Source organism: Prunus mume, linkage group LG7 (genome assembly GCF_029339155.1).
Source record: "Prunus mume cultivar Tortuosa linkage group LG7, ASM2933915v1, whole genome shotgun sequence".
NCBI lineage: Eukaryota > Viridiplantae > Streptophyta > Magnoliopsida > Rosales > Rosaceae > Prunus > Prunus mume.
Genome location: NC_142704.1, coordinates 14752076 through 14776411, shown reverse-complemented (window position 1 = coordinate 14776411; position 24336 = coordinate 14752076). Strand labels below are relative to the sequence as shown.

Below are 24336 nucleotides of genomic sequence, written 5' to 3'. Positions count from 1 at the left end.
TTTTATGAAACAGCACTTATGAGAACATGATGGAACCGCAACAATTTCATGTGTTGATACTCTTTTTCGGAGAGGGTCAACTTAGAGAAAAAGGGATTTGCCTTCAGCAGGGAAAGGGTCTGGGCCTTCAATAAAGGCTAGCCTGCAGAAGACAAAAATAGGGGAAGCAGTTGTCAAGCTCCGGGCACCGGTGTGGTGCCGGCCGAAGACTCTCCGATGCTTAAGTCAGCTAAGAAGGGTAACTTTTGCAGAGTAATAGTAAAAGGCAGAAAAGTAGTTACCTCTCTTACTAGGGTACTGTTCCCTTTTTATAGGGAAGTGAAAGTGGGAGGTTGGTGTAGATTTCCGATGTGGGACTCTGTGCAAGTCGCCGCGGTAGTGACACGTGTCATGAGAATTAGGTTTAACAGTTTGTGAGCTTTGGCAGTCGGGAGTTTCGGCAGATGCTTGGCACCTCGGAAGAGTGTCTTCCTTCGGCAGGAGAGAAGGCGTGTCTGCCTTGGTGCTAGTTGTTTTGAGACTGGATATATGCTCGGTTGATTATGGTGTAAACATCATGTATATAAAAATCCCTCAAGGGAGTTTTTTAGCATATGAGAGAGATCGAATCGAAAAGCAACTAAGGATATCCAATGTTTCTGCCAAAAAAAAAAAAAAAGGTTCTCCTACAATATCATTAGCTCCATTGCATTCATCACCTGGTGACTCTATAGTTCTACAAAACCAAAGAAAAGCTTGGTTGAGTTTTCCTCCAAATAATAAATTGATAACCTAAGGCAACTTTGAACTAATAATTCTGAGATATGTAATGAAGAAAACAAAATTTTATCTACAGGCAAAACCAGAAAATACATTGACACTTTGCAATAGCTTTTTGGCAGTTTTGTCATTCTTGAAGTGTGCGCGTACAAGCTGCATTCAGGAAAAACAAAGTTAAGCCTACCTCCAGTATTTTGTTTAAAATGAGAAGAACATGGCATATAAAAAACAAGCCTACCTCCAATATTTTGTTCAATGCTTTTGATAAAGCTGATTTAAGGTCAGCTGGATGTAGCTCACCACTTTCATAATCAGCAGCCAATTCTTCAAAGCTTTTGAAAGTCCTGTATTGGGGGAAATGCGCAAAAGGAACAATTACAACCAACATGAGGTTCAATTAGGTAACAAGCAAAATTTTTTTAAATAAATTATTTTTACCAGTATAAATCTAAAGTCACTTACTTATTTCCGCCGTTCTTTTCAGAGCGTTCTACAATGAACTCATTGAACCAAGGTAGGATGAGATACTTCACATACTCCATACATGGATTCCCTTCAACAACATTTGGAGGGCAGTAAGCTTTCTTTATCTTCAAATTCACTTCAGCCTGAGATTCAGTGATACATGTCAAAAAATAGAATAAACATTTGGTAGCATACATTGAAAGCTAAACCGCAGCTTAAAACAACCCACCTCTTCATCTTCCATGAATATGGAGGACGATACATCACTTTTAGACATCTTCTCCTGCCCTTGCTTCAAACCGGGTAACATGTCTGCAAATCATCATTAAGAAAAATTAACAAATACTACATGTGTAAGTACTCTCATGTTAAAGCATAAAACAATAGCATTGCAACAACATAAATAGGAACTAGAATATTACGGTGTGACAAGATAATAGGCTTGTTCTTCTTCTTGATGTCTTCACAGTACTCTCTTGCAAGAACATTTACTTTACGCTGATCCATTCCTATCTGACAGATGTCCGCCTATTAAAGGAAAAACATTTCACAAGTCACCATGACATATTCATTGCAATTGAGCGTCGACATTTTTTTTTCTTTTCTTTTGATGAGAAATAAAACATGTATCAAATTAGAAGTTGATGAACAATGCTCGAATTAAATGCATCATGGCCTAAGTGCACCTATCATATACTTCATGCATACATAAAAACTAGCATCATTCCCTCACTAATCAGTGCAATATTTAGCAATGATGAAGCCAAGCCTACACTATGTCACAACATAAGGCAACATGGGAGACAAAACCCATTAATAAAATATCCAACATTAAAACAGCAAGCACCTGAAGGAAGAATATATCTGCACATTGCATGCATGGGTAGAAAATTTGGGATGCATTTATGTCACCTGGCTCATTTCGACCCATAATCTGACCACACCTGGATATGTAGAAGGAAAAAAATATATAAGTCGAGATTCAACAGATGTAATAGGCACAATAAGCATCATAATAGGCTAGCTACCTAGTCATCCTGTTAACTGTATACTTTCGAGCTATGTCCATCACACGAGGCCAATACTCGTGATCTCGCATTAATCTCCTTTGAAGACCACACAAACTCAACTTTGCCATTGTCCAAATTCATCCCAGCAGCCTTCCATATCTCTATCATGTAGCGCCCAACAGTCTCTATCTTTTTCAAATCACCCCCCATCTTATTGTCTAATTGTGCAAACCAATCTGCAATCCATATTTTCACTCTGCAGCCAGCGGAGGTCATCTTGTTCACATTTATCGTCTTCATAACTCCCTACACAACAACACATTTGAACCTCACAAAATTAACAATGATATAATGAAAACATGCCCTTAAATTTCTTACTACAATTGTTCTTTCAAAACACAAGAAAGTCCATTACAATCCAAATAATCAGTACAGAGAATAACACACTGCAAAATCTCAATTTGAGTACCTTCTCTACAAAGTATTATATCTTGTTCAAAATCAACTATTGAAATTTGCAGATCAATCAACATCAATTATGTGTTATGACTCTTATGATTGTAAAAGAAAATTTGAAAAAACACCTGAGCAATATGCATTCTACCGGAGGGTTGAAACCCATCAGAGCAGATGGGTTCGGGCTTATGAGCCAGCAAATTCCGAAGCTCATCCCCATGAATACATTCCTCTGCCACGCTCCTCACCATCTGGTACTTCTCCTCCAAACTCATTCTTCACCAAAACCCACACAAGTTTGAAATTAAGTTCAGATCAACGGACAAATTTAGAAACGACAAAAAAACGATAAGGAAAGATAGAGGAACTTACTGGATAGTTGGACTTGAGGAACTGGACGGTGGAGGCTTGGAAATTGAAAGAGATTGGATTCCATCGGCTGGCGGGGCGGGGCTTGCTCTGGTGCTTCGGTCGCCATTGGAGAGGTAAGTGTGAAGCTTTCCCAAAAGCTTTGTAGTATATATCTAGGGCACGTTTGCTTGTTAGATAAGAAACGGGATTGCCGTTATTTAAACGACGGCCTGGACTAGGCAGGAATGTAAAACCTGTGTCAAACAAAGTACGGTAAATATTCAATTATGCTCATATTTGTTTATATTATACTTTAAATAAAATAGAAAATATATCTAAATTACAATAAGAAATAAATTTTAATTATAATAGAAAATAAATTTTAATTATAATTGGACTAAACAAATAGGTAAATAACTAAAATGCTAACATAATAAGGAACTAAAATTCTAACTAACTGTCTGTTTGGCATTGCTTATTTTGGGTTATAAGTGATTTTTTTTAAAATTTTAAGAAGCCCAGTCTGTTTAACAAAAAGTTTACCAAACGTCAAATTATTTTTTCTCACAGCTGATTTCTCTCATAGCAAATTTAAATGATTATTTTCATAACATAAGAATGAAACTGACCCCAAGTAAGGACTCGCCAACACCTAGATGTAGGATTAGAACCGTAGTCAAATCTTGGGTCCATTTCGACCCAGAAAAAAGGTCAAATTTTTGGGCCGGTCCATGCTTTTCAACTTGAACCCACTATTTTCTCTGACAAACAGGCCCATAATTCTAACTATCTTCGTCTTCTTCATCGCATGAGCAAAGGGCGCGCTTCAGAATTCAGATCCTCTCTCATCTCACTTTGGCGCTTGATGCTTCCCTGCCTGTGGTATGTTTTGACTGCCCTTCTCTCTCTCTTTCTCGCTTCTCTCTCTCTTTCCGCAGGGGAAATAATAAAAACCGACTGGGATATTATTTGATTGGGAACTTCGGGATTTTGGGTTGGAATTGATTGAAGCTGATTTCAGATTTGATTTGGGTTTTGCTCACCTTTTTGCGTGTTTAATTTTCCGCAGCTGCAGCACTGTTTGGAAAAATATAAATCAACCATTTGATTCAATTTCTCTACTTTTGAAGTCTCTGGGGGAAGCCATTGGAAGCTTTGTTTTAGCCCCCTTCTTCGTCAGGTAGCACTCTCTCTCCCCTTGTGGTTTTATTTGCTGGTTTTTTTAATTATATATTTTTCTGTTTTTATTTCTTTTTATTATTTAGAATTCGCAGTATATGAAGTGGAGATTAATTTGTGTCAAGCAAGTGGACATGTGGCAATAGTGTGAGAGGGAGAGATGGGTAAATGGAAAATGGGCAAACTTTGATTTGAGAGGAACTAATTCAACCACCAATATCGTTAGGAAAATTTTCCCGGAAAACCCGAGAAACGGAAAGAAATTCCCAGGAAAATGAGCAGTGACCACACAAACCCACCGGGACTGGTCGTCTCCACCACCGAACCCATCCTTTCATTCCTCACCTCTGCCTCCACAGACCCACACCTCACTCAGGAACTCCAGCAAATCGCTTCCAATCTCTCCTCCAAACCTAATGTTCCGTACAAGTCTCTCCGAGCTCTCTGGCTCGCGTCCAATGCCTCCACCAGGCCCCAGTTGGTCCAACTCTTCTCCGGATCCGAGTTCGTCCTCACCAGCCCCAAACCCAGAGAAAAGGTGAGGACACAAAACACCATATTACCTTTTTTTCTTTTTCTTGTTTGCCTCTAATTTCTGGGGATTACAAATGAAATGTAAAGTTAATTGTTCTTATTGTGTTTTAGAGTGAGGAGTTGAAGGCTAGACTTCAGAAGCTGGCTGAAATTCTGGAGAGGAATGCATATGCAGAACTTGTGAAGGATATTACACCTAAGAAAGAGACCAATGAGCCTTTCTCTTCTTACAAGGATCAATTGGGCTTTGGTAAGATTAAAGAGTTTATACATATCTTACATGATATTTTACTGCTTGGTTCAGAATGCTATTACTTGTGGCCATTGATACCCCTTTCCATTTTAAATTCAATGGACATATTGAAAAGAGTTTCAATTTGTAGTATTGATTGGTCCACTGATGGCAATCAATTTTTATGTGAATGCATTTAAGGGGAATGGATGCCAAACTATGAACAGTTTGGAAGCGAGATGGTTGATACTAGTTGGTTTACTGGAATATGACATGATATAAGAATGTTGCTTCATATTTCGATCAACTTTTTGGTTGTTCTGAAATTCTAGAATTATGACAATTGGAGTGAAGGGAGCATGGTTGTTTTGTATGCAAAAAATGTGAGGACGGTTTGAATTTCATATGGTAATTGATTGCATGTAAATGATGCTCATTGGTCTTGACTCTTTTTCTTCTTTTTTTTCTTTTTTTTTTTTTTTTTTGTCAACATTGGTCTTGACTCTTGATTGCACCAAAGGTAGGATGTCTGTTTGATTTTCATGCAAAGATCAAACAAATTGCAGTATCCAAACTTGTGATGTTTATGATGCCAAGCATGCATAAGTACGGGGAAAAAATGTTGTATGATGTTCTTAGTGTTTTTGTTGTTGGATTTGGCATTTGTCGAGTTTTCTGTCTTATTAGCAAATCTAGATGTTTTCATAAGCTTAAGGAATTATGTTGCAGAAGTTGACTGGAAGTTTCGTGTTTTTTGGCAGTGTGGTCACTCTTATCAGTTAGCACTTGTATGATGAAATCAAATTTTTTTTACTTTTCTTTCGTGTATATTAGCTAGACATTTTAATGGCCTTTACTTTCTATGCAGTTTAATTTTTGCTTGCCATTATCTTATTCCCAGTGGAAGATATTGCAAAATCAGAAGGGGGAGTTGAAGATTTTCTTTATGCTTTAGTTGAAACTTGAAACTGGATTGAAGGCAGTGCAGGCTCCCTGGCCAAGAAGATTTGCTTCGTTGGAAACATTTTTCTTTGGGAATTTATTAATATAGTTTGCTTGCATATTTCAAACTCTCTTTGCATTTAAATTAAACCCTTTTGAAATTTATTCCGCTTATTTTCAAATAGAGTTGGGTGGTTTCATATCTATTACTATGGTTTAAATTTGTTTTGCTTGCCCTCTAGTAATGCTTGATTTATACTCTTTTAGTTTCTCCCTTTTTGTTCTCTTATGTTCTGTAAATTTTGTGTTTATTTTAGATCGTTTCTTAGAAAATATGTATTGGATGTTCCGATGATAATCAGTCAAAAACTTCTACAGGTTTACATGTCGTGGTGACTATGTTTACCGGCTATTTGGTAGGATATGCTGCATTCAGAGCCTTGTTTAACCACAGTCCCGTGATGGTATGTGTCTCCAAGAGACCATTTTCTATTTGTGAATTTCTTTTTTGGTTTCTTGGTAAAGCCTTGGTGGTTTATTGCTGGATTTTTATTTGTCTAAAAGTTCTTTTGTGTCTTTCACTTTTTCTAGTGTTATAGAAGTTAATGGCACTCTTATTTTCTTGTTTCAGAATGCTGCTGGAGGCATTCTTGGATTGGTAGTTAGCATGCTCGTAGAAACACTTATTTTCATAATTAGAAGTTCTGGTCAAGATCTTAGATCATCTTCTTCCACACCCAAGCTAAAGAAGAATCAGTGACTTGGTCTTTAGAGGTTAGAGAATTATTGAACAATATAAGATCTGAACAATACTATATACTTTGTATATTTTCTTATCGTATCATTCTAAATATCTGAACAATAAAGTACTGCAACCTTACGTGTAGCTTTATTGTTGACTTCATTATTCCTATTAGCATGATTGTGAAGCTAGGTAGTGTCATGTATTAGCTTTTAGAAGTTAAGTAGTTGACAGATGAGGATAAGCTTCCAGTTTAAGGCCGGCAATGGCAGTACATGTAAATGGAGTATTTAACAAAGAACTGAAACAGGTTATTCCTTTCACGTTATAAGGGTTAGCATGGCCAGCCTTACATCCTAACCTGTTAACTTCCGAGCTGCCTGACAAATCATTAACAACTTCTTAGTTCTAACAACGAATGCCTGCTATTGACTAATTCGATAACCATGCTAACATGGATACTGTCATACTGATATAAGTAAGGCTTAATCGTTTTATTAGTCCCTGAATTTAGACCAAATTTGCATTTGAGTACATCAATTTCCAAAATGGTTCTTGTGGTCCTTTAACTTTAGTTTTATTTGGACAAATGGCCCTGCCGTCAATTTTCTTACCTTTTTCTGTTAAAATGCAGGGGCAAAATGGTATTTTTATATTAAAACAAAAAAAAAGAATAAAAAATCATATCTTTAAAATAACAATAAAAGAAAATCAAATAAAAAACCAACATAAAAAAAGAAAAAGAAAAATCAAGTTTGGAGGGAGTAGAAATTGGGAGAGAGGGGGAGAGAGAGAGTTTTACTTTAATTTTTTAGTATTTTTTATTTTTTATTCATATTTTAATCAATTTTGATACAAAAATGCTGCTGACAAATAAGGTTACAGTCAATGTTACAAAAGTGATATCTTTCTGATCAACTGTAGTATATTCTCTTGAAATTTAAATTTTGATGATCATGAAGAACTGTATACGGATGTGAAATGTCTATGTGCAGTGTTAAGACTTGATATATTGAGCAGAATTAATATGAGAAAAACTCATATACTTGAAATATCAGGTACATCCATGTACTCATAGAGCTGTCAGTCTGATTTGCCGGAAGCCTGATTGATAGTATGGATATTTCTTGAATTTCTGAGCGTAGCTTTTTGGGGCTGATTACCAGGTGCTGCTGGTTTTACACATCGTGGGCAACCCCTAAAAATCAATGTATTATAGTGGATATTTTTTTGAAATGTTTTTATTTACTTTGTTGGGTGTAAAAGAGATCGAAGGGGAAACGGGTGCCGACTCTTCTGAGTGTGGAGGTAAATGGTCTCTACAACTAGAGCTACAGGCTCCGACGACGTAGTTGATATTTTTCTATGTTGCCTGTGTTCTATGTTGAGTGTCATCTTCACTGTTGGGTTGAAGCATTTGTGAAAACTTAAATATTCAAGGGAGACTTCGAAAAAACACAAAGAAGAGAGAAATTTTGTAAAAGAAGCCAAAATGGACAAAATTGCTTTTATTTATTTTTGAATTTCCTAAAGAATATTTTACATTTGCATGTCTTTGATTTGAAAATTGAGAAGTTTTTTTGTTTTTTTTTTAAAAGCTTTGGCTTTTTCTAAAAGTGAAATTTTTTTTTTTTTTTTGCTAAAACCTAAATTTACTAATATTTCAATTGGATATTGGACTTGAGAAGATTCCCTCGAGTACGTAGAAGAATTTATCTGAAACAGCCCTTCATGATTAAAACATAATTAATTTCAAATCTCACATCTTAGAGGGGAAATTGTGTACATGCCGCTGGTTTATATTCAAATCTTTGGAGAAAAACAAATAATAGGTGGTGATTGACTCAATACAATTTTGCTGATGTGGTTTAATCTTAGTCATAAGATTAATCAAATGGTTAAGATTCCTTCAAATGCGTATAAATACATTGATGCTAAATGTAGAGGCTCGAGATCTCGTTCATTATACTATGATTAAATGCTAAATATAATACGACATGATCCGTATAACATGTTTGTTAAACCATTTAGGTTGAATGGGTTAACTGTGTACATCAACTGTATATTTAGGTTAAATAGTTTTTGTTTAAGTTGCTAAATTAATTACCGGTTAGATATAGATTGCCGACGTATCTAAAATATTAGCATGATAAGATAAGCACTTGAAATAATTAAATCATGTGTTGCCAAAGACCTGACTGAAGGCAACGAACGAGCAAATACCGGCTATCATAATCTGGCATTGTCAAAGAAAAAAGACACTCATAATTAAAAAAGAATGCTTGATTAATTGATGCTTATCATAATCTGGGAGACTTTTTCAAGCAGAAACGAAAAGATAAACCACTTGAGAAAAAGAAGATTAGATTGATTTTGACATGTACCATTAAAAAGTCGACCAATCTTCCTTGTCTTTTTCTTAGATGATATAACAGATAAGGTGCATTTGTTTTGTTTTAATTCCAACTCACATCACATGATGTGAATGAAGTTATCTTAATGTCAAAAATATCATGTAGGAAAAACTGGTAGACCCAAACGTGCCTGTTTTACCTATAGTGGTTAACCACATGAACTATTTGCACAACGGCAAGCCGACATTTTCTGTGCGTATTTTACCAAATACGGTCGCCCGTTTGTCTTCGTTGTCCTTTTCAAGTTGTATATGACTTATTAGACACTTTTATTGTTTACTTTTACATTTTCAAATACATCCTAAAAAATAATTACTTTCTAAATCTTAGATATTACAAAGCTCAACAATACAAGTGAATTTTATGAATGACATAATGAACCTTACCTACCAAAATGTTATTTCAGACCTATCAAAGGTTTGCTTCTTTTTTATTTTATTTTAACAAAGTTTTATTATACACTAAATTAATCTAATTTATGGAGAGGGAGATTTGAATTTGGATAAGGGGGAGGAGCTCATTGCCCTGACGAACTAACCTGAAAGGGTTTGCTATTTAGAATTGCTATCTCTGTCTTTAGAGCATCTCCAAGGGAAGAGGTAAAAGAGTAGGCAAACCCCATTTGTCTTGCCTCATTAACAGTTTCATGCTCTGAGAGAAGAGGCAAATGAGTAGGCAAAATATACATACTCTCCCCAATAAAATAATATTGCATGCTTTAAAGTAATTAGGTATATCAGGTTCTGCTTATATATACTCTCTCACTTCTTTTTTTTAAAAATATAATAGTAAATATAAAAAATAAAAATAAATAATATAATAATAATAATTTATAGACTTGCATTGCCTAGTTCTTTGGAGTGACTAATTTTTTTTATGAGACAAATGAGTAGGCAACATATCACTTAAATTATTATAGTACAATTTTACTTATTTCATTTGCCAACATCTTTGGAGTTGCTCTTAGTATTCGGCTTTGGCAAGGATCATCATTGTTCTTAGGAATTGCCATATAGAACGCGTGGTATTGTACCAAACTATGGGAAATTATCAAATGATATCACATGGGACCACAACTCCACATGGAGTATAAACAATGGGAAACAGGTAGGCCCTACCCCGAAGTTACATTGGATATGTGTACGAGAGGGAAAAGCAGTGTTGCAGTGTATCGGGAATGAGTGGGTTCTGATCCAAAAAATAAAATATAAATTTATAAATAAACTCAATTATAGACATGTATTTATAAAAAAACTCAAATATTATTTAAATATAAAAACACACCCAAAATCAACCCCAAAGTCAACTTTTTGGGTGTGTTTATAAATGAGTTTTAAGTGTGTGTAATGATGAGTTTTGGGTGTGTTTATATGTTTAAATAGTGCTTTGATTTTTTTTATAATTTCAACCTCATTTTGGGTGTTTTAGTGAAACTCCCAAAATAAAAATGAACGAGTGGGGAAGAAAAGAACAAGGGAGACAGAAAAATAAATGGCACAGGGGGATGGATCCCTATTTCTTGCGAACAAATTACGGTATCAGGTTAGAGAAGCAAACCCATCGTTTTTTTTTTTCGTTTTTAATACAAGGTTTATAAGTGATAGTCGAAATTGCATGAAAAATTGGGGTTTTCGCACATATATTATCAAGATTTTACAAAACTATTTTTTGCTTCTTTAGTTGTCCTCCTTTTATATAGCTGTGTCGTTGTTATGTCTTGTTGTACACTATGCTTTGCTATTATGGACTCTGTATTTCTCTCGATTTTTTGCTTACTTGTTATGAAATTCTATCTTTCAGACAGATTATAAAATAAAAAAAATAAAAAAAAGATTCCGTTGCTTTTTAATTTTAATAAATTTGAGAAAGAGTCTTTTTAATTTAGTGGTTTGTCTCTTACTAAAACAGCATGGCCCAGGGGATGAGAACACAGAAACTATGCCAAACCATATGCGGCCAAACCGTATGCGGTCTCATCCATTCCTAACGTGGTATTTCAGTTACTTTTTATTATAGAGGTGGACAATCTGGGATGGGGTTCCTGTCTCTGTCCCATTGCCATTGGGATTTCATCGATTATCAATCAATGGATGGTTTACTTTGTTTCGCTCAATACACAGTAAATTTGCATCAATTAGTTCTTGGTTAAGTGATACTTATATTCGTAATATTCGAACATGTTTAAGGTACAAATCTTCCTTCTACATTTTCATATAAATCTGTTTACCGAAATTAGCTTTAAGTGATTGAAGTTCCTCGCACATAAGTAGCTCATGGTATAGGTAGGTATAGATTATGACACTATTTAATCAAAATCTCATTATATGCAAATTGCAATGGATGATACCTATCACTTCCATCCTTGTAACGTTGCTCGGAACATATGCTTGTGCCTTGAAAAATGTCGTCGTATGTTTCCATCAACCATAGTTGGCAATCCGAAGGTAGTTCTCATGGAAAGGCACCACTAGAATTAGCAAAATACACTTGATGCCCGCTTGAGCCTCAGGTTCAAGACTAGGACCAAACATTAGAGCATTGTTTTTCTTCCAAACTAATTTATCGGCTCAAAGAAATGGCAAATCGATGAATTTTTCTTATCTGAGGGGGCAAGATGTAGACCAAATCGATCGTAGCAAGAAAGTAAGTAAATTGAGAGTCAAATATATTTTGTTTCGCCAATTGCATTACGTAAATATAGTGATTAACTTGAGAATCAAAAAGAAAATAAACCAACAATTTTTAACTCTTAAACTGCTACAAACACCAAATTGCTACATTACTAAATTGTAGTATCATTTTATTATTTGATAACGTAATGGATTTGATTCATCTGCTTAGATTTTCAACATGGCACATCGTTTGAGTAAGCTGTTTGGACAATAAAAAAATGGTTTAAGACACAGTCCGTACAAATGGGACCCACAATATTTGTCCCGACACCTGCACTAAGCACTTGACACCGCTTGGTTTCGTTCATTACCCGATCACGCTCTTCCCGCCTATTCCATCGGAGTTGCCTACTCACTAGCCACCCTCACGTGCACCACCACACGTGTTCTCATCTCGTAGGACCCGAAGTCAACTCCGTCAGCGCATCCAACGGCGCAAGACGAACTATATATATGCCTTCACGGGCCTCCACCCAAAAGCAGAAATTATAAACTCTCACTTTGCTCAACACTGGAAAAGTAAGCAAAACAAAAGCTTCATTAAGCAGTTATGGAAGCTGTAATGATCCAAACCGGTTCGATTTCGGCCCAGTCGCCGGCTGTGCCCGGTTCGCCCAGAGTGTCCCTCTCCCGAAACGACTCGCTGTCCAGCGTTTTCTCCGGCCCAAGGAGCACCGTCGGATCTCCAAGGATCTCTCTTCATCTCGACGTCAATCACCGGAGAGATAAAATGATCCGGAGAGCTCGGTCGAGAGCGACATTCTCCGATCGGAGAATGATTTTGCCGCCAAATCGCCCGCTTTTCCAGCGGAGAAGCTGCGGTTTCCCGGCGGAGATCGTGGAGTCAACGCTTTGTCGACAGTCGACGAAGAGCAGAAAAAGCTCGGAGATTATTATCAGCAGATGCTAAAGTCAAATCCCGATGATCCTCTGCTTCTGAGAAACTACGGAAAATTCTTGCATGAGGTAATTAATTAAATTAATTATAGTTTTGTGGTAATAAAATTAGCGAGGAAATGAAATTTGACTTTCGATTTTATGTGAAATTGGATGACTGAAGGTGGAGAAGGATGTGGCGGGAGCTGAAGAGTGCTATTGCAGAGCCATATTGGCGAGCCCTGGAGATGGCGACTTGTTGTCGCTGTACGCAAAGCTGATCTGGGAGACGCACAGAGACGAGGAGAGAGCCAAGTCTTACTTTGATCAGGCCGTTTCTGCTTCCCCTGACGATTGGTATGTTATTTTTATCTATCTTTACTCGGTTGTTAAAAATATACAAGTTACATGCAAACGCGGGTTTGCCCGGTTGGCCAAGGTAGCGAGCCCGTACCCTTGCACCCAAGTTCGAGTCTAGACTCTTACTTTTATAAAAAGAAACAGAAAAGAAAATAGAAGTTATATTGTCGAGCCAGTCTAGACTCTGTTAAGATGTCGGTAGATCTTGTTGACGACAATGATATCGACACATTATCGAAGATTACTACTAAGTTTTGGCAAAGAGAGACAAATTAGATGGCAAAATGGCCAAACATAAATGAGATTCAAACTTCCAAATGATAATAAAAATGAAATACAATCACATCAATTGTTAGTTAGATCCAAACTTTTGAGGTTTAATTTGATGTTTGTAACATTACTCGTTTTTGCATAGCCGAGTTTGATTGAACAGAGTGCAAGAAATTTTGTTCGATTTCGAAACTTTTTCTTTTTGTTGAACGTAGTTTTCTTGTCAACCAAACATATATCACTACTTAATCCCATGATCAGACTAACTATATTATGAATGTGTATATGCAGCATGGTGTTGGGGGCCTTCGCTAGCTTCATGTGGGAAGCAGAGGAAGATGAAGAGGAGAATGAAGAAATCAACCCAAACGTTCAAGTTACAGCAGCGCCAGCTCTGGTTCATGCCTTTTAGCTGAAAAATACTTGGTATGAAATCGCTACCGAATTTGTCACACGCCAAGGTAGATCGGGAAAAAAAGTTCATGAGAAATGGCTTTAACTAATTAACCTCAACATCAAGAAATAAAAAGCTATGTTAATTATATAGAAATGTAGCTAGCTATGAGATAAAAGAGGTTCCATGCTCTTTTTCTCTCTGTTTATTTCATTTGCTTGTCTGCTTTCTTTCCTTGTAAATTTTTTATCTAATCTAATCTCCCTAGTCAAATGTGTACAAATATATATTTGTACGTTATCTTCCTCTATGGTGAAGACACTGCGATACTTTCTTTTTTATATTCTTGAATAATGTGACGTTCACATCAATGAATGTATGATGTTCTTAAAAATCTGCTGTGAATATTATGATATCAATGAAGAGAGCAAAAGTCCAACCAAGAAGGACGCATGAAAATCTGCTGTAAATATTGTTTGAATTTTCAAAACCTACTAGAAGGACCAAACGGTGCATATGAATCTAATTAATTTGCATACCTTGCTTAGAGACTCCAAAGATTGAACTAGATGTGGATACTAGTATACTCAATTGTGTTTTTCTATGAGTCACCCTGATCAACTGCTGGAAATCCAAACTGAACATGAGTTAATTACAATTACTACAATTGATGCCATTAATTGCTTGAAGAGTGTTGAGGCCCTAAAAATCTTAAGTTGGGTCTAAATATACTTTTAGCCCAGTATGACGCCTAATTTGGGAAGAAACTCAACTTGGGTACGCAAGAGTTCATTATATATGCTTGCACACGTGCCACGCCATGAAAATAAGTAACACGCTACGCTATAAGTTTAAGTGGGCTCAAGCCACGCGAATGCCTAAGGATTGCTGAGTGGGTTGTGGTATGGATAGTAACGAGTTTTCATGAGGCCCATTGATGAGCCGATAAATGTAAGTTTTGGGCTGCTTGGGAGCTCCGAAACTCAAGCTCATTTCTTGAGCCCAAATATATGGGTAAGCATAAAGGACAGAAAATAACCCAATACTTTAGGAAAAATAGCTCAATACTCTAGGAAATTAGCTCATTCTCTTAATAGGTTAACCTATCACCTTAGAATGGCCCAAATGACCTACAAAATATTTGAAAGTCTCCAGCACATGGGTGGAGACAAAATGACAAAAGTCAAAGGTTACCTATGTATGCAGGCTGCTGGGAATCTCCAGCATATGGCCAAAGACAAATCCCAACACAAGCCATCCAAAAAACCAAAGGATACTTGACCAAAACACCTTTTAGGCCAGCGCCATTACCCACTCATTTCTCCTACCAGCTCTTGCCATGAAATAAGGGAGGAAAGAAGGTGAGGTAATAGTCAACAATAGGAGTTTAACACTAAAGCAGTTGCGAGAAGGCCTTAGAGCTCCCAAAACTCTTGTCTTTGCATGTTTGGACAGAGGAAGGTTTCACAAAAGAGGTTGAATAGAAGGAAGAGAAGAGAAATGGAGGAGACGACTCAGTAAAATTAGAGAGAACCAACTAGGGTTTTCTTGGGAAAAAGGAGCTTCCAACACTTATATAAAAGGAAGACACCTTCTACCCAGCAAAACAATTCAAAAAAGGGCAAGCAACCCACATCTAAAAAGCAGCTTCATCTCTCATCCCTTAAACCTCTGCAATTTTGAGCCTCATTCCTCTATCTTTTCCCATTTTCTTCTTTGGTGAATCATTCCAGAGCTTGACAGAGCTTTCGTTAAGCTACCAGAAACTACTCAACACACCCATTGTTATTCCCTCATCTCTCTCTCTCTCTCTCTCTCTCTCTCTCTCTCTCTCTCTCTCTCTCTTCAACGAACCCCTTTAGAATCTCTTCCCCCTTGCCTTAAAAACTCTGTTTCTCATAGGAAATTGCAGCCCTATCTCTCTCTCTCTCTCTCTCTCTCTCTCTCTCTCTCTCTCTCTCTCTCTCTCTCATGCCACAAGCTTCTCATGCCAAGCTAATAATTTATCCTGTAAGCGACTGTTGGTTTCATTGGTGAAGAAGACCAAGGTGTTTCCTAAGGCTTAGCTACCACCCTTTCAAAACACTTTTGGGGTATGATCTTTTAACTCAGACTCAAGGGGCAATTTCATACATTTGGCTCTTTACAGCCCAAGCCCATCGTGAGGAATAAAAAGCCCTACATAAATTGGCAACTCAGCTGGGGATCAGGCTACTATCTTCACCTATGCCTCCAAGAAAGAAGACTAGAAATAATATCATGGCTTCCTAAGACGGATTAAACCATGGTGACTCGGAATCAAGGCAAAATCCCTTTCCTAGATAAGAAGAACATGCAAGTAAGGGAGCTTTTACCATCTCAGACCTCATTGCAGCCATTCATGCTATGAGGGAAAACCAGAGGGAGATGGTGGACACAATCAAATAGCTAAAAAGTTCAGTCTCCAAGCTAAGTAAAGAAATCGAAAGACCTCCCCAAGAGGAGTCTGCTGCTGAAGCAATGAACCAGAGAAAATAAAGAGATAAGAACATTTCCTCATTTTTTTTTTCTTTTGTTGGCTATCTACTTTGCAGAACAAACATAATATAGATTACTCACATGCGCCGTTTGTTTGTGTCTTAGATCTCAATTCTCAAGCAAAACAAGATCTTGTGAGATGGTCGGGGGCTTAGGCAAAATCATCATTCATGCCATTGAGCGAACTACGCATGCAAACTCCAAAATACTTGGGGGCTTCGTGCCAAGCAAATATATATATATATATATATAAAGGAGTCAAGCATATGCACTTCAAAGTTTCTCATGCAAATCACCTTTATTCTATCAAGTTCCTAGCAAATCAGTAAGAAGATGACATTTCTCAGGCACTGGAAAGGTACTCATACACAAAGGGAGGTGCTGGAAGCATAATTTTCTCAGCGTGCAAGCAAATTCATCTATCAAGCATTTGACAAATTCACAGGGTGTAACACCAATCCACATGCCAAGAAATTTCATTTCATTCAAGCATTCCAAGCAACGCATGCATTTCAAGCAAATTGAATAACTCATGCTCTTGTGACAATACCATACAACATCAAGCTCTCACGAAAATATTGCTAAAGATCATCCTTTAGCAATGCCCAGGTCAGCACTCAATGCCAAGAGAAAGGACATGCTAAATCCTCTAACAAAAGCAACATGCCAAGGACCAGAAACTGCACAATTAGCTTAGCCCTTTGAAATTGCATCGAAAATTCATTTTTCCTTCAAATGGCACAAAACCAGTTCCAACACAGCCATTGAGAAGCCTAGTTTCATGTCCAACTCAGATTCCAAGAGAAACATTTCGAAAGTTCAAAGAACAGCCCACAAGCTACTTTGAGATATTTTGACAAACACTTGTCATGCATTACCCAAGTGAACTTGTATGACTCTTGTTTATCACCAAGCTAGAATTCTAAACCAGAAGCTCAACCTCATAATTCAATTTATAGTTCACAAATTCTAGGAAATATAGAGGAACTCAAGCATTCAGGCATAGAAAACAAGCATGCAACAAAGGCATCAACATCAATCCAAGAACACGCTTCAGAAAAATGAAGGCAGAGAACACTACAATGATTGGATGATCTTCGATTTTGGATATGTTATAAACAACATAATTTCGAGTACATTTTGTGAAGCAAGTGCAATCATCCGAGTATCAAAAATTAAAAGCACATGTCGAAGCAGAATTTACAGAAACTCACCAACCATGGATGAACACAGAAGTTGCAGACCAGCTTTGAAGCAACATAAAAATTCAAAGAATTCAGTAAATTTTACAGGCTATAGTACTCGAGCAGATGAGCAACTTTCATCCAGGAAGTTTTCTGATTCGAGCTTTCAAAATATGACTTATGTACTGATGCCTAGTATCCACGGGTTTGAATCTTGAAGAGAGAAGAAAGAGTAGAAGGGGGTCATGCTATAGAAACAATGCAAATTCAGTCCACCACCACCAACAATTCTAACCCAAATGAGCTTAAAAATCCATTATCACCAAAGCCTTTATGCCAAACCAAGCTATATCTTGATTTAACTCAACCATTAGATTATCCATATAGCAAATCCAAGCTAATCATGCCAAGCCAAGTCATGTTCTTCTAGCACATGCCCTATTCCATGTCAAACAAAACATTTTTCAGCACATGCTCTATTTCAAACATCCTTCTAGCACATGCCATATTTCAAACATTCTTCTAGCGCATGCCCTATTTAAAACATTTTTCAGCACTTGCCTTATTTCAAACATCCTTCCAGCACATGCCCTATTTCAAGCATTCTTCCAATATCTAGCCATCACGTCGCACGCTATCACCTTCAATGAGGTTTTGTCTGCCAAATTCAAGTGTTCTGAGGTTGGTGCTATAAACTCAAACACAATGGTGAATCAAAGCTCATTGCATCCGCAACTCCAAGATTGGATCCCCACCATCTACTAGCACGTTTGGTTACTGTCAATTGACATCTACCATGCTAAATATTCCAAAAGCTATATTAAACCATGCCACCTTAGCCAATACTAAGCATACAAGCATACAAGCCAAAATCAAGCGTACACGCCAATGCCAAGCATCCAAGCATACAAGCCAAAATCAAGCATACACGTTAATGCCAAGCATCAAGCCAAAATCAAGCGTACACACCAATGCCAAGCATCCAAGCATACAAAGTCCAAATCAAACATACACGCCAATGCCAAGCATCCAAGCATACAAAGCCAAAATCAAGCATACACGTCAATGCCAAGCATCAAGCCAAATACCAAGAATACAAGCCAACATCAAGCATACATTCCAATACCAAATATACACTTCAAAACCCAGCGTGCAAACCAATATCAAGCATACAAAACTAATATTAGACATACAAGTTAATGCAGCTCTTGCAAATCACAACCATGCAAAATCAAGCCTCTCAAGTCACTCAAGCAAATAAATCATGCAAGCTAAGTTATTTTGAGCTAATCCACCAAGCATTTTCTTCTCTGTTATGCCACAAAAAGGGCCAACTCTTGGTAACTCTAGTAAGTGACCTCCAAAATTACAATGTCTAGGAAAGTTCTTCAAGGCAACACCCTCGGTGTTTAAGAAGGATTGAGTTTTAAGCGGGACCATTGTGACCCATCCAATCTTCCCAGAATAAACATGGCTGTAGTTTTAAAGACCTTTAACTGGTCATCCTTGAGTTATTCCTAAACCCATTGCAAACCATGCCATGCTATTGCAATTTATTTTGGGCTTGAAATTGATTATTCGGACCATTTCAATACACATTCATGGCCCCAATAATCAAAGGGGCTAATGTTAAGGCCCAAAAAATCCAAGGTTGGGTCCAAATATATTTCTAGCTCAGTACGACGCCTAAGTTGGGAAGAAACCCAACTTGGGTACGCAAGAGTTCATAATATACGCTTGCACACGTGCCACGCCAAGAAAATAAGCAACATGCTACGCTACAATCTTAAGTGGGCCCAAGTCACGCGAATGCCTAGGGCTTGCTGAGTGGGTTGTGGTATGGATGGTAACGAGTTTTCATGAGGCACATTAATAAGCCGAGAAATAGAAGTTTTGGGCTGCTTGAGAGCCTTGAAACTCAAGCCCATTTCTTAAGCCCAACTATATGGATAAGCATAAAGGAGAGAAAATAGCTCAATACTTTAGGAAAAATAGCCCAATACTCTAGGAAATGAGCCCATTCTCTTAATGGGTTAACCCATCACCTTAGAATGGCCCAAATGACTTATAAAATATTTGAAAGTCTCTAGCACATGGCTGGAGACAAATCAACGACAAAAGTCAAAGGTTACCTATGTATGCAGGCTATTGGGAATCTCCAGCATGTGGCCAAAGACAAATCCCAACACAAGCCATCCAAAAAATCAAAGGATACTTGAGCAAAACACCCTTTAGACCAGCTCCATTACCCACTCATTTCTCCTACCAGCTTTAACCATGAAATAAGGGAGGAAAGAAGGTGAGGTAGTAGCCAAAAATAGGAGTTTAACACTAAAACAGCTGCAGGAAGGCCTTAGAGCTCTTAAAAATCTTGTCTTTGTGTGTTTGGACAGAGGAAGGTTTCACAAAAGAGGTTGAATCGAAGGAAGAAAAGATAAATGAAGGAGAAGACTCAGCAAAATTAGAGAGAACCAACTAGGGTTTTCTTGGGAAAAATGAGCTTCCAACGCCTATAAAAGGGAGGCACCTTTTACCCAGTAAAACAACTCAAAAACGGGCAAGCAACCCACATCTAAAGAGCAAGCTTCATCTCTCATCCCTTAAACCTCTATAATTTTGAGCCCCATTCCTCTATCTTCTCCATTTTATTCTCTAGTAAATCGTTCCAGAGCTTGACAGAGCTTTCTTCAAGCTGCCGGAAACTACTCAACACATCCGTTGTTATTCCCCCATCTCTCTCTCTCTCTCTCTCTCTCTCTCTCTCTTCAACGAACCCCTTTAGAATCCCTTCTCCATTACCTTAAAAACTCTGTTTCTCATAGGAAATCGCAGTTTTTTTTTTTCTCTCTCTCTCTCTCTCTCTCATGCTAAACTCATGAATGCTCAGCTCCCATGCCACAAGCTTCTCATGCCAAGCCAAGAATTTATCTTTAAGCGACTGTTGGTTTCATTGGTGAAGAAGACCAAGGTGTTTCTTAAGGCTCACCTCTTAATATCGCTAGTATCAAAAAAAAAAAAAAAAAAAAAGGGCTCAAGGGTTACCTATCAAATGAGAAAAACAAACATGAATGACAAATAAAACACTATGCAGTATACTTAGATTGCATTAAACATAATAGCATGCATATGTACCAAACCAAAGGTTATAAAGCTAAATAATACATCAACCAGGAAGGCAAAAACCTCGAAACCAAAATCTATAAATCACTCTTACTGTCTTCTTATCTTATTTGCATCTTTAATGTGTATTATAACAAGCATGCCATGATCAAGTATTTTCTTTCTTTTACATGCTTGTATGTATAAAACTCAGGTTTCTTGAGTTCTTGTATCAATTAAGCAAGACACAACAGTTTAATTGATTAAAGAGCATTACATTCCAAGTATATTGGCCAAAATTTGTACTGTTAATTGATGCATGTTGGAGTTTGAATGAAATTTGAGTCTCACATTCGAATTAAATAATTAATTAAATCCGTTTTATTTTAAAATACTCTTTTTAATAGTTTTAAGTTGTAGCCTTTTTTGAAAAGGTTTCAAAGGCCTATTTAAATTAGAATAGCCCCAAAGTTTTGCACATAAGCATTAAGATGCACATACATTCATATTCTTGAAGAGAGGGAAATATACAAGTTTGCTAAATTCTAAGTCCTAGCCCTTAGATGCACATACATTCATATTCTTGAAGAGATAGAAATATACAAGTTCGCTAAATTCTAAGTCCTAGGGCTAGAACTTAGAATACAAATTGTTGAATCCTGAGAGGCAATCTTCAGGACATTGCATGAATTTGCAAGCCTCTATCTCATATATAAGTAAGTGAATTTGATTACATTTTTTTTCTTTATGTACTTCATATTTATCTGTTAATATAATACTTTCCTGACAAAAAGGGGGAGAGATTGTTGTGGAATTAAGGGGGAGAGATTGTGTTATGGAATTAAGGGGGAGTTGTGTTGTAATTCTGCTTTGAATTACATTTCTTCTCCCACATGCTTCACTGGTTTTGTTGTTTCATAATGTGCAGGGATTCAGGGCTTCAAGCTTAGAATAAGAATTCATTTGTTAAATCCCATGTAATTTCTTTTGAGTTGTAATAGGTGTTTTGTCTAGGAAATGCCAAAGGGGGAGATTGTTAGTATGAAATTTGTATTGTCATTTCCTAGACTCTAGCATAGGTTGGGAGTTAGTGTGTGAATATCGTTTACTAGACGTTTTGGTGCAACACATTCAATCCCAGGTTTCCAAAGCATGACTTGACCGATATGAGGAATCTGATTTCAGGTAAATCATGACATAATCATGCATTCATTATAGGATTCCTAGTTTGAGTTTTTTTTTTTCACTCAAAGTATTTTTATCTTAATCTTATTTTTAATAGGATTAGATTTTATCTCCTAATATTATTTCCTACTTGTTTGGGCTTATTAATTTGTGAGGTAGATATTGGTTTAGAAGATGGGCTGGAGTAGAAAGTCTTCACGTTGTGCATTAGCTCATGAATCACATGGCATGAAATATTCTTGCATCAGGTTTTGTGTAGTAGTAGTCGAATAGGATTAAAAGTCTTTGGTGAATGAATTTGGTTGTTACGTAGGTTCTTAAGTAAGTGAACCTGTTTTGAATAAAAGCCTAAAGGTCTTCTTTTCACAAGTGTAGCTTTTTAACGTATTAGTTTTCTTTGGAAATATTGAATCCGTTTTGCAAAAGCTGCTGTGCTTATTTTCTTAGATAAGTCATCAAGTGTTCCTTGTTTACTTGGTGATTTATCAAATCCTTTCTTCATTCATATTGCATACATATGCACGTCGGTGACTCATATGGTTGAGGGCACCAAGACTGTGGTGGCAGTTTTCCTCCGGTGAGTTTGAAGCAATCATGGCCGTATTGCGTTCAACATAAGGAGTGTTGAAGATCATCCCGTGACATGAAGTTGAGTTACTGAAGAAGTCGGTAAACATTATCTAGAATGTGTCTAGGATAAGTGTGTGAGTACTTCTTGTAATCATCGTTTTATAGTGGATTTGTGTTGGACTGAGGAGTCCCGTGGATTTTCCCCAGAGGTGGGGTTTTACCATGTAAAATAATTCTCTGCGTGTTCTTTTATTTTATGCCCAGCACGTTACAGGATTGATAAGCCATATCAATCCTGCTATCGAAGTTTATTTTGATTTATTTGATTAGAATCTTAAATTGGCCTATTCACCCTCCTCTAGGCATTTTGAGTCATCCTACAGGTATTTTCAATGTATCATACATAGACTAAGATTAATAATTATTAACTAATTTTTAATATAAAATTCTTATGAAGGACTTTCGGTCCATTAATAAGGCCCAATATTATTGTGCTATGAAAATAAATGTTGTCAGATTTACTGTGAGATAAATCAACTGTGAGAGAAAATAGTTTGACGTTTGATAAACTTTTTGTTATATGTGTTGTTTGTACAATATTTAGTTTCAGATTGCTTGGTAAATTTTTTTGTTAAAGTACTGTGAGTTGTGTATAATGACTAAAAATGGTATTATGTTGAAATGGTTTTTCTGTTCAAGTGTTTGGTAAAATGAAAAGCATTTTCACTTTCACTTTTACATGAAACGCAAAAGGTAGACACCACGTTTAGGGTTTAGGAAGGAAGAACTTTTTCTCCTTGCCGACAACCAACTCTTCCTAAGCTAGGGGAGGTGGCCACTGCCCCTCCTCCCCTCTGCCCATCTTCTCCCTTCCTTTCCTCCTCTCCCCCTCTTCTTCTCCCATCATTTCCCTCCCTCTCATCCTCTCGCCCTTCTCTTTCCACTTTCCTGGGGGCTTTTGCTAGCCCCTATCTCCCCTTCATCTTCTCCTCTTCTTTCCTTCCCCAAATCTACTTGGATCTTGGGTTTTTAGCCTAGATCTTTTTGGATATAGGTTTGTTTGTGTGTTTGGTTTGGTTATTTTTGCAGTGTTCTAGGCAGGGGCGGAGCTAGAATTGTAAAGTTAGGGGGGCCGAAATAAAAAATATAAGTATATAAAACACCTAAATATTCAATACTTACATGTTTTGAGCTAAATATTTCTAATTAAGTCATATCTAATTTGTTTTAGAGGATATTTTAACTTAAATTCTAAGTTGTTTATTATAAATTCGATATATTATATATAATATAATAGAGGAGTGATAAAAATATGGGGGGGCCAGCCATCAGTCTAAGTAGCTCATGCCACTGGTTCTAGGTGGTTGGTGTTGGTTTTGTTTTGTTTTTTTTTTCTTTTATAGCGTGTGAACTGTTAAGATTGACGTCTAGAAAGATATAGGCAATAAAAGGAAAACTTTTAAGACGACGATTTATCACACACGCGCGATTAAAATATGCAGCTGTTGAAACGGACATCTATATAAATACAATTGCGAAAAAATATTTATGAAACTTTGTAAGTCGCGCATAGCGGGCGTGATTAAAAAAATACAAATTTATAAATAAACCAAATTCTAGACATGTATTTATAAAAAAACCCAAGCACTATTTAAACATAGAAACACACCCAAAATCAACCTCAAAGTCAACTTTTTGGGTGTGTTTATAAATGAGTTTTGAGTGTGTGTAATGATGGGTTTTGGGTGTGTTTATATGTTTAAATAATGCTTGGGTTTTTTTATAATTTCAACCCCATTTTGGGTGTTTTAGTGAAACTCCCTTAAAAAAAGCCTCTAGCACGTGCAGGGAGGCTTGTGCTAATTAGATAAAATTATATTTTTATATTCCAAATTAGTAAAATTATATTGTGTTTTAAAACTAAAGCTCTATTTTTTTTTTTCTTACCAAACATGATGGGTTTTCAAAATTTTTTTTTTAAAATTACTTATAATCCCAAATAAATAATGCCAAACGGGTATCAAGTCATCAACTGCTGTTGTTATTTTCAGGCCTTGGGCCAACTAACTCGACCCGGCCCACTCTTTTGCAACCACTTTCAAACTTCCTTGTCCCCTCCGGATTC

The 24336-nt window shown here is 36.8% G+C and overlaps 3 protein-coding genes across 5 annotated transcripts; 2 read left to right on the top strand and 1 right to left on the bottom strand.

The window, feature by feature from the left end:
- Positions 1 to 684: 684 nt before the first annotated feature.
- LOC103336962 (tyrosine--tRNA ligase 1, cytoplasmic-like) lies at positions 685 to 2504 on the bottom strand. Its single transcript, XM_089041369.1, has 7 exons — positions 2253 to 2504; positions 2072 to 2168; positions 1647 to 1752; positions 1454 to 1536; positions 1222 to 1367; positions 998 to 1103; positions 685 to 912 (listed from the first exon to the last, which is right to left on the bottom strand). Exons 1-7 carry the CDS (start codon positions 2360 to 2362, stop codon positions 826 to 828), a joined length of 735 nt encoding a protein of 244 aa, XP_088897495.1. The 5' UTR covers positions 2363 to 2504; the 3' UTR covers positions 685 to 825.
- Positions 2505 to 3767: 1263 nt separating this feature from the next.
- LOC103336873 (ER-based factor for assembly of V-ATPase) lies at positions 3768 to 8202 on the top strand. Of its 3 annotated transcripts, none has more exons than XM_016795738.2 (7): positions 3768 to 3923; positions 4111 to 4221; positions 4316 to 4758; positions 4866 to 5004; positions 6307 to 6392; positions 6560 to 6702; positions 7729 to 8202. In XM_016795738.2, exons 3-6 carry the CDS (start codon positions 4495 to 4497, stop codon positions 6686 to 6688), a joined length of 618 nt encoding a protein of 205 aa, XP_016651224.1. In that variant the 5' UTR covers positions 3768 to 3923; positions 4111 to 4221; positions 4316 to 4494; the 3' UTR covers positions 6689 to 6702; positions 7729 to 8202. The 3 variants fall into 3 exon arrangements, with proteins under 3 accessions (XP_016651224.1, XP_008238218.1, XP_088897496.1); XM_008239996.3 differs by having other exon boundaries at positions 4307 to 4758; XM_089041370.1 differs by lacking the exon at positions 6560 to 6702 and having other exon boundaries at positions 4307 to 4758.
- A 4028-nt stretch (positions 8203 to 12230) lies between these two features.
- LOC103336872 (Tetratricopeptide repeat (TPR)-like superfamily protein) lies at positions 12231 to 14050 on the top strand. The gene is given in 4 exon segments (XM_008239995.3): positions 12231 to 12499; positions 12502 to 12722; positions 12817 to 12989; positions 13554 to 14050. Coding segments are annotated over 4 exon segments (708 nt in total). The 5' UTR covers positions 12231 to 12306; the 3' UTR covers positions 13675 to 14050.
- The last annotated feature ends 10286 nt before the right edge of the window (positions 14051 to 24336 follow it).

Excerpts from the sequence above, each read along its gene's own strand:
- LOC103336962 (XM_089041369.1), bottom strand. The coding sequence starts at position 2,362 with ATGGCAAAGTTGAGTTTGTGTGGTCTTCAAAGGAGATTAATGCGAGAT. Across the intron at positions 1,753-2,071 it reads CAGATATATTCTTCCTTCAG|GCGGACATCTGTCAGATAGG; the intron begins GTGCTTGCTGTT and ends TTCCTTTAATAG. Across the intron at positions 1,537-1,646 it reads GCCTATTATCTTGTCACACC|ACATGTTACCCGGTTTGAAG; the intron begins GTAATATTCTAG and ends GATGATTTGCAG.
- LOC103336873 (XM_016795738.2), top strand. The coding sequence starts at position 4,495 with ATGAGCAGTGACCACACAAACCCACCGGGACTGGTCGTCTCCACCACC. Across the intron at positions 4,759-4,865 it reads GCCCCAAACCCAGAGAAAAG|AGTGAGGAGTTGAAGGCTAG; the intron begins GTGAGGACACAA and ends ATTGTGTTTTAG. Across the intron at positions 5,005-6,306 it reads CAAGGATCAATTGGGCTTTG|GTTTACATGTCGTGGTGACT; the intron begins GTAAGATTAAAG and ends AAACTTCTACAG.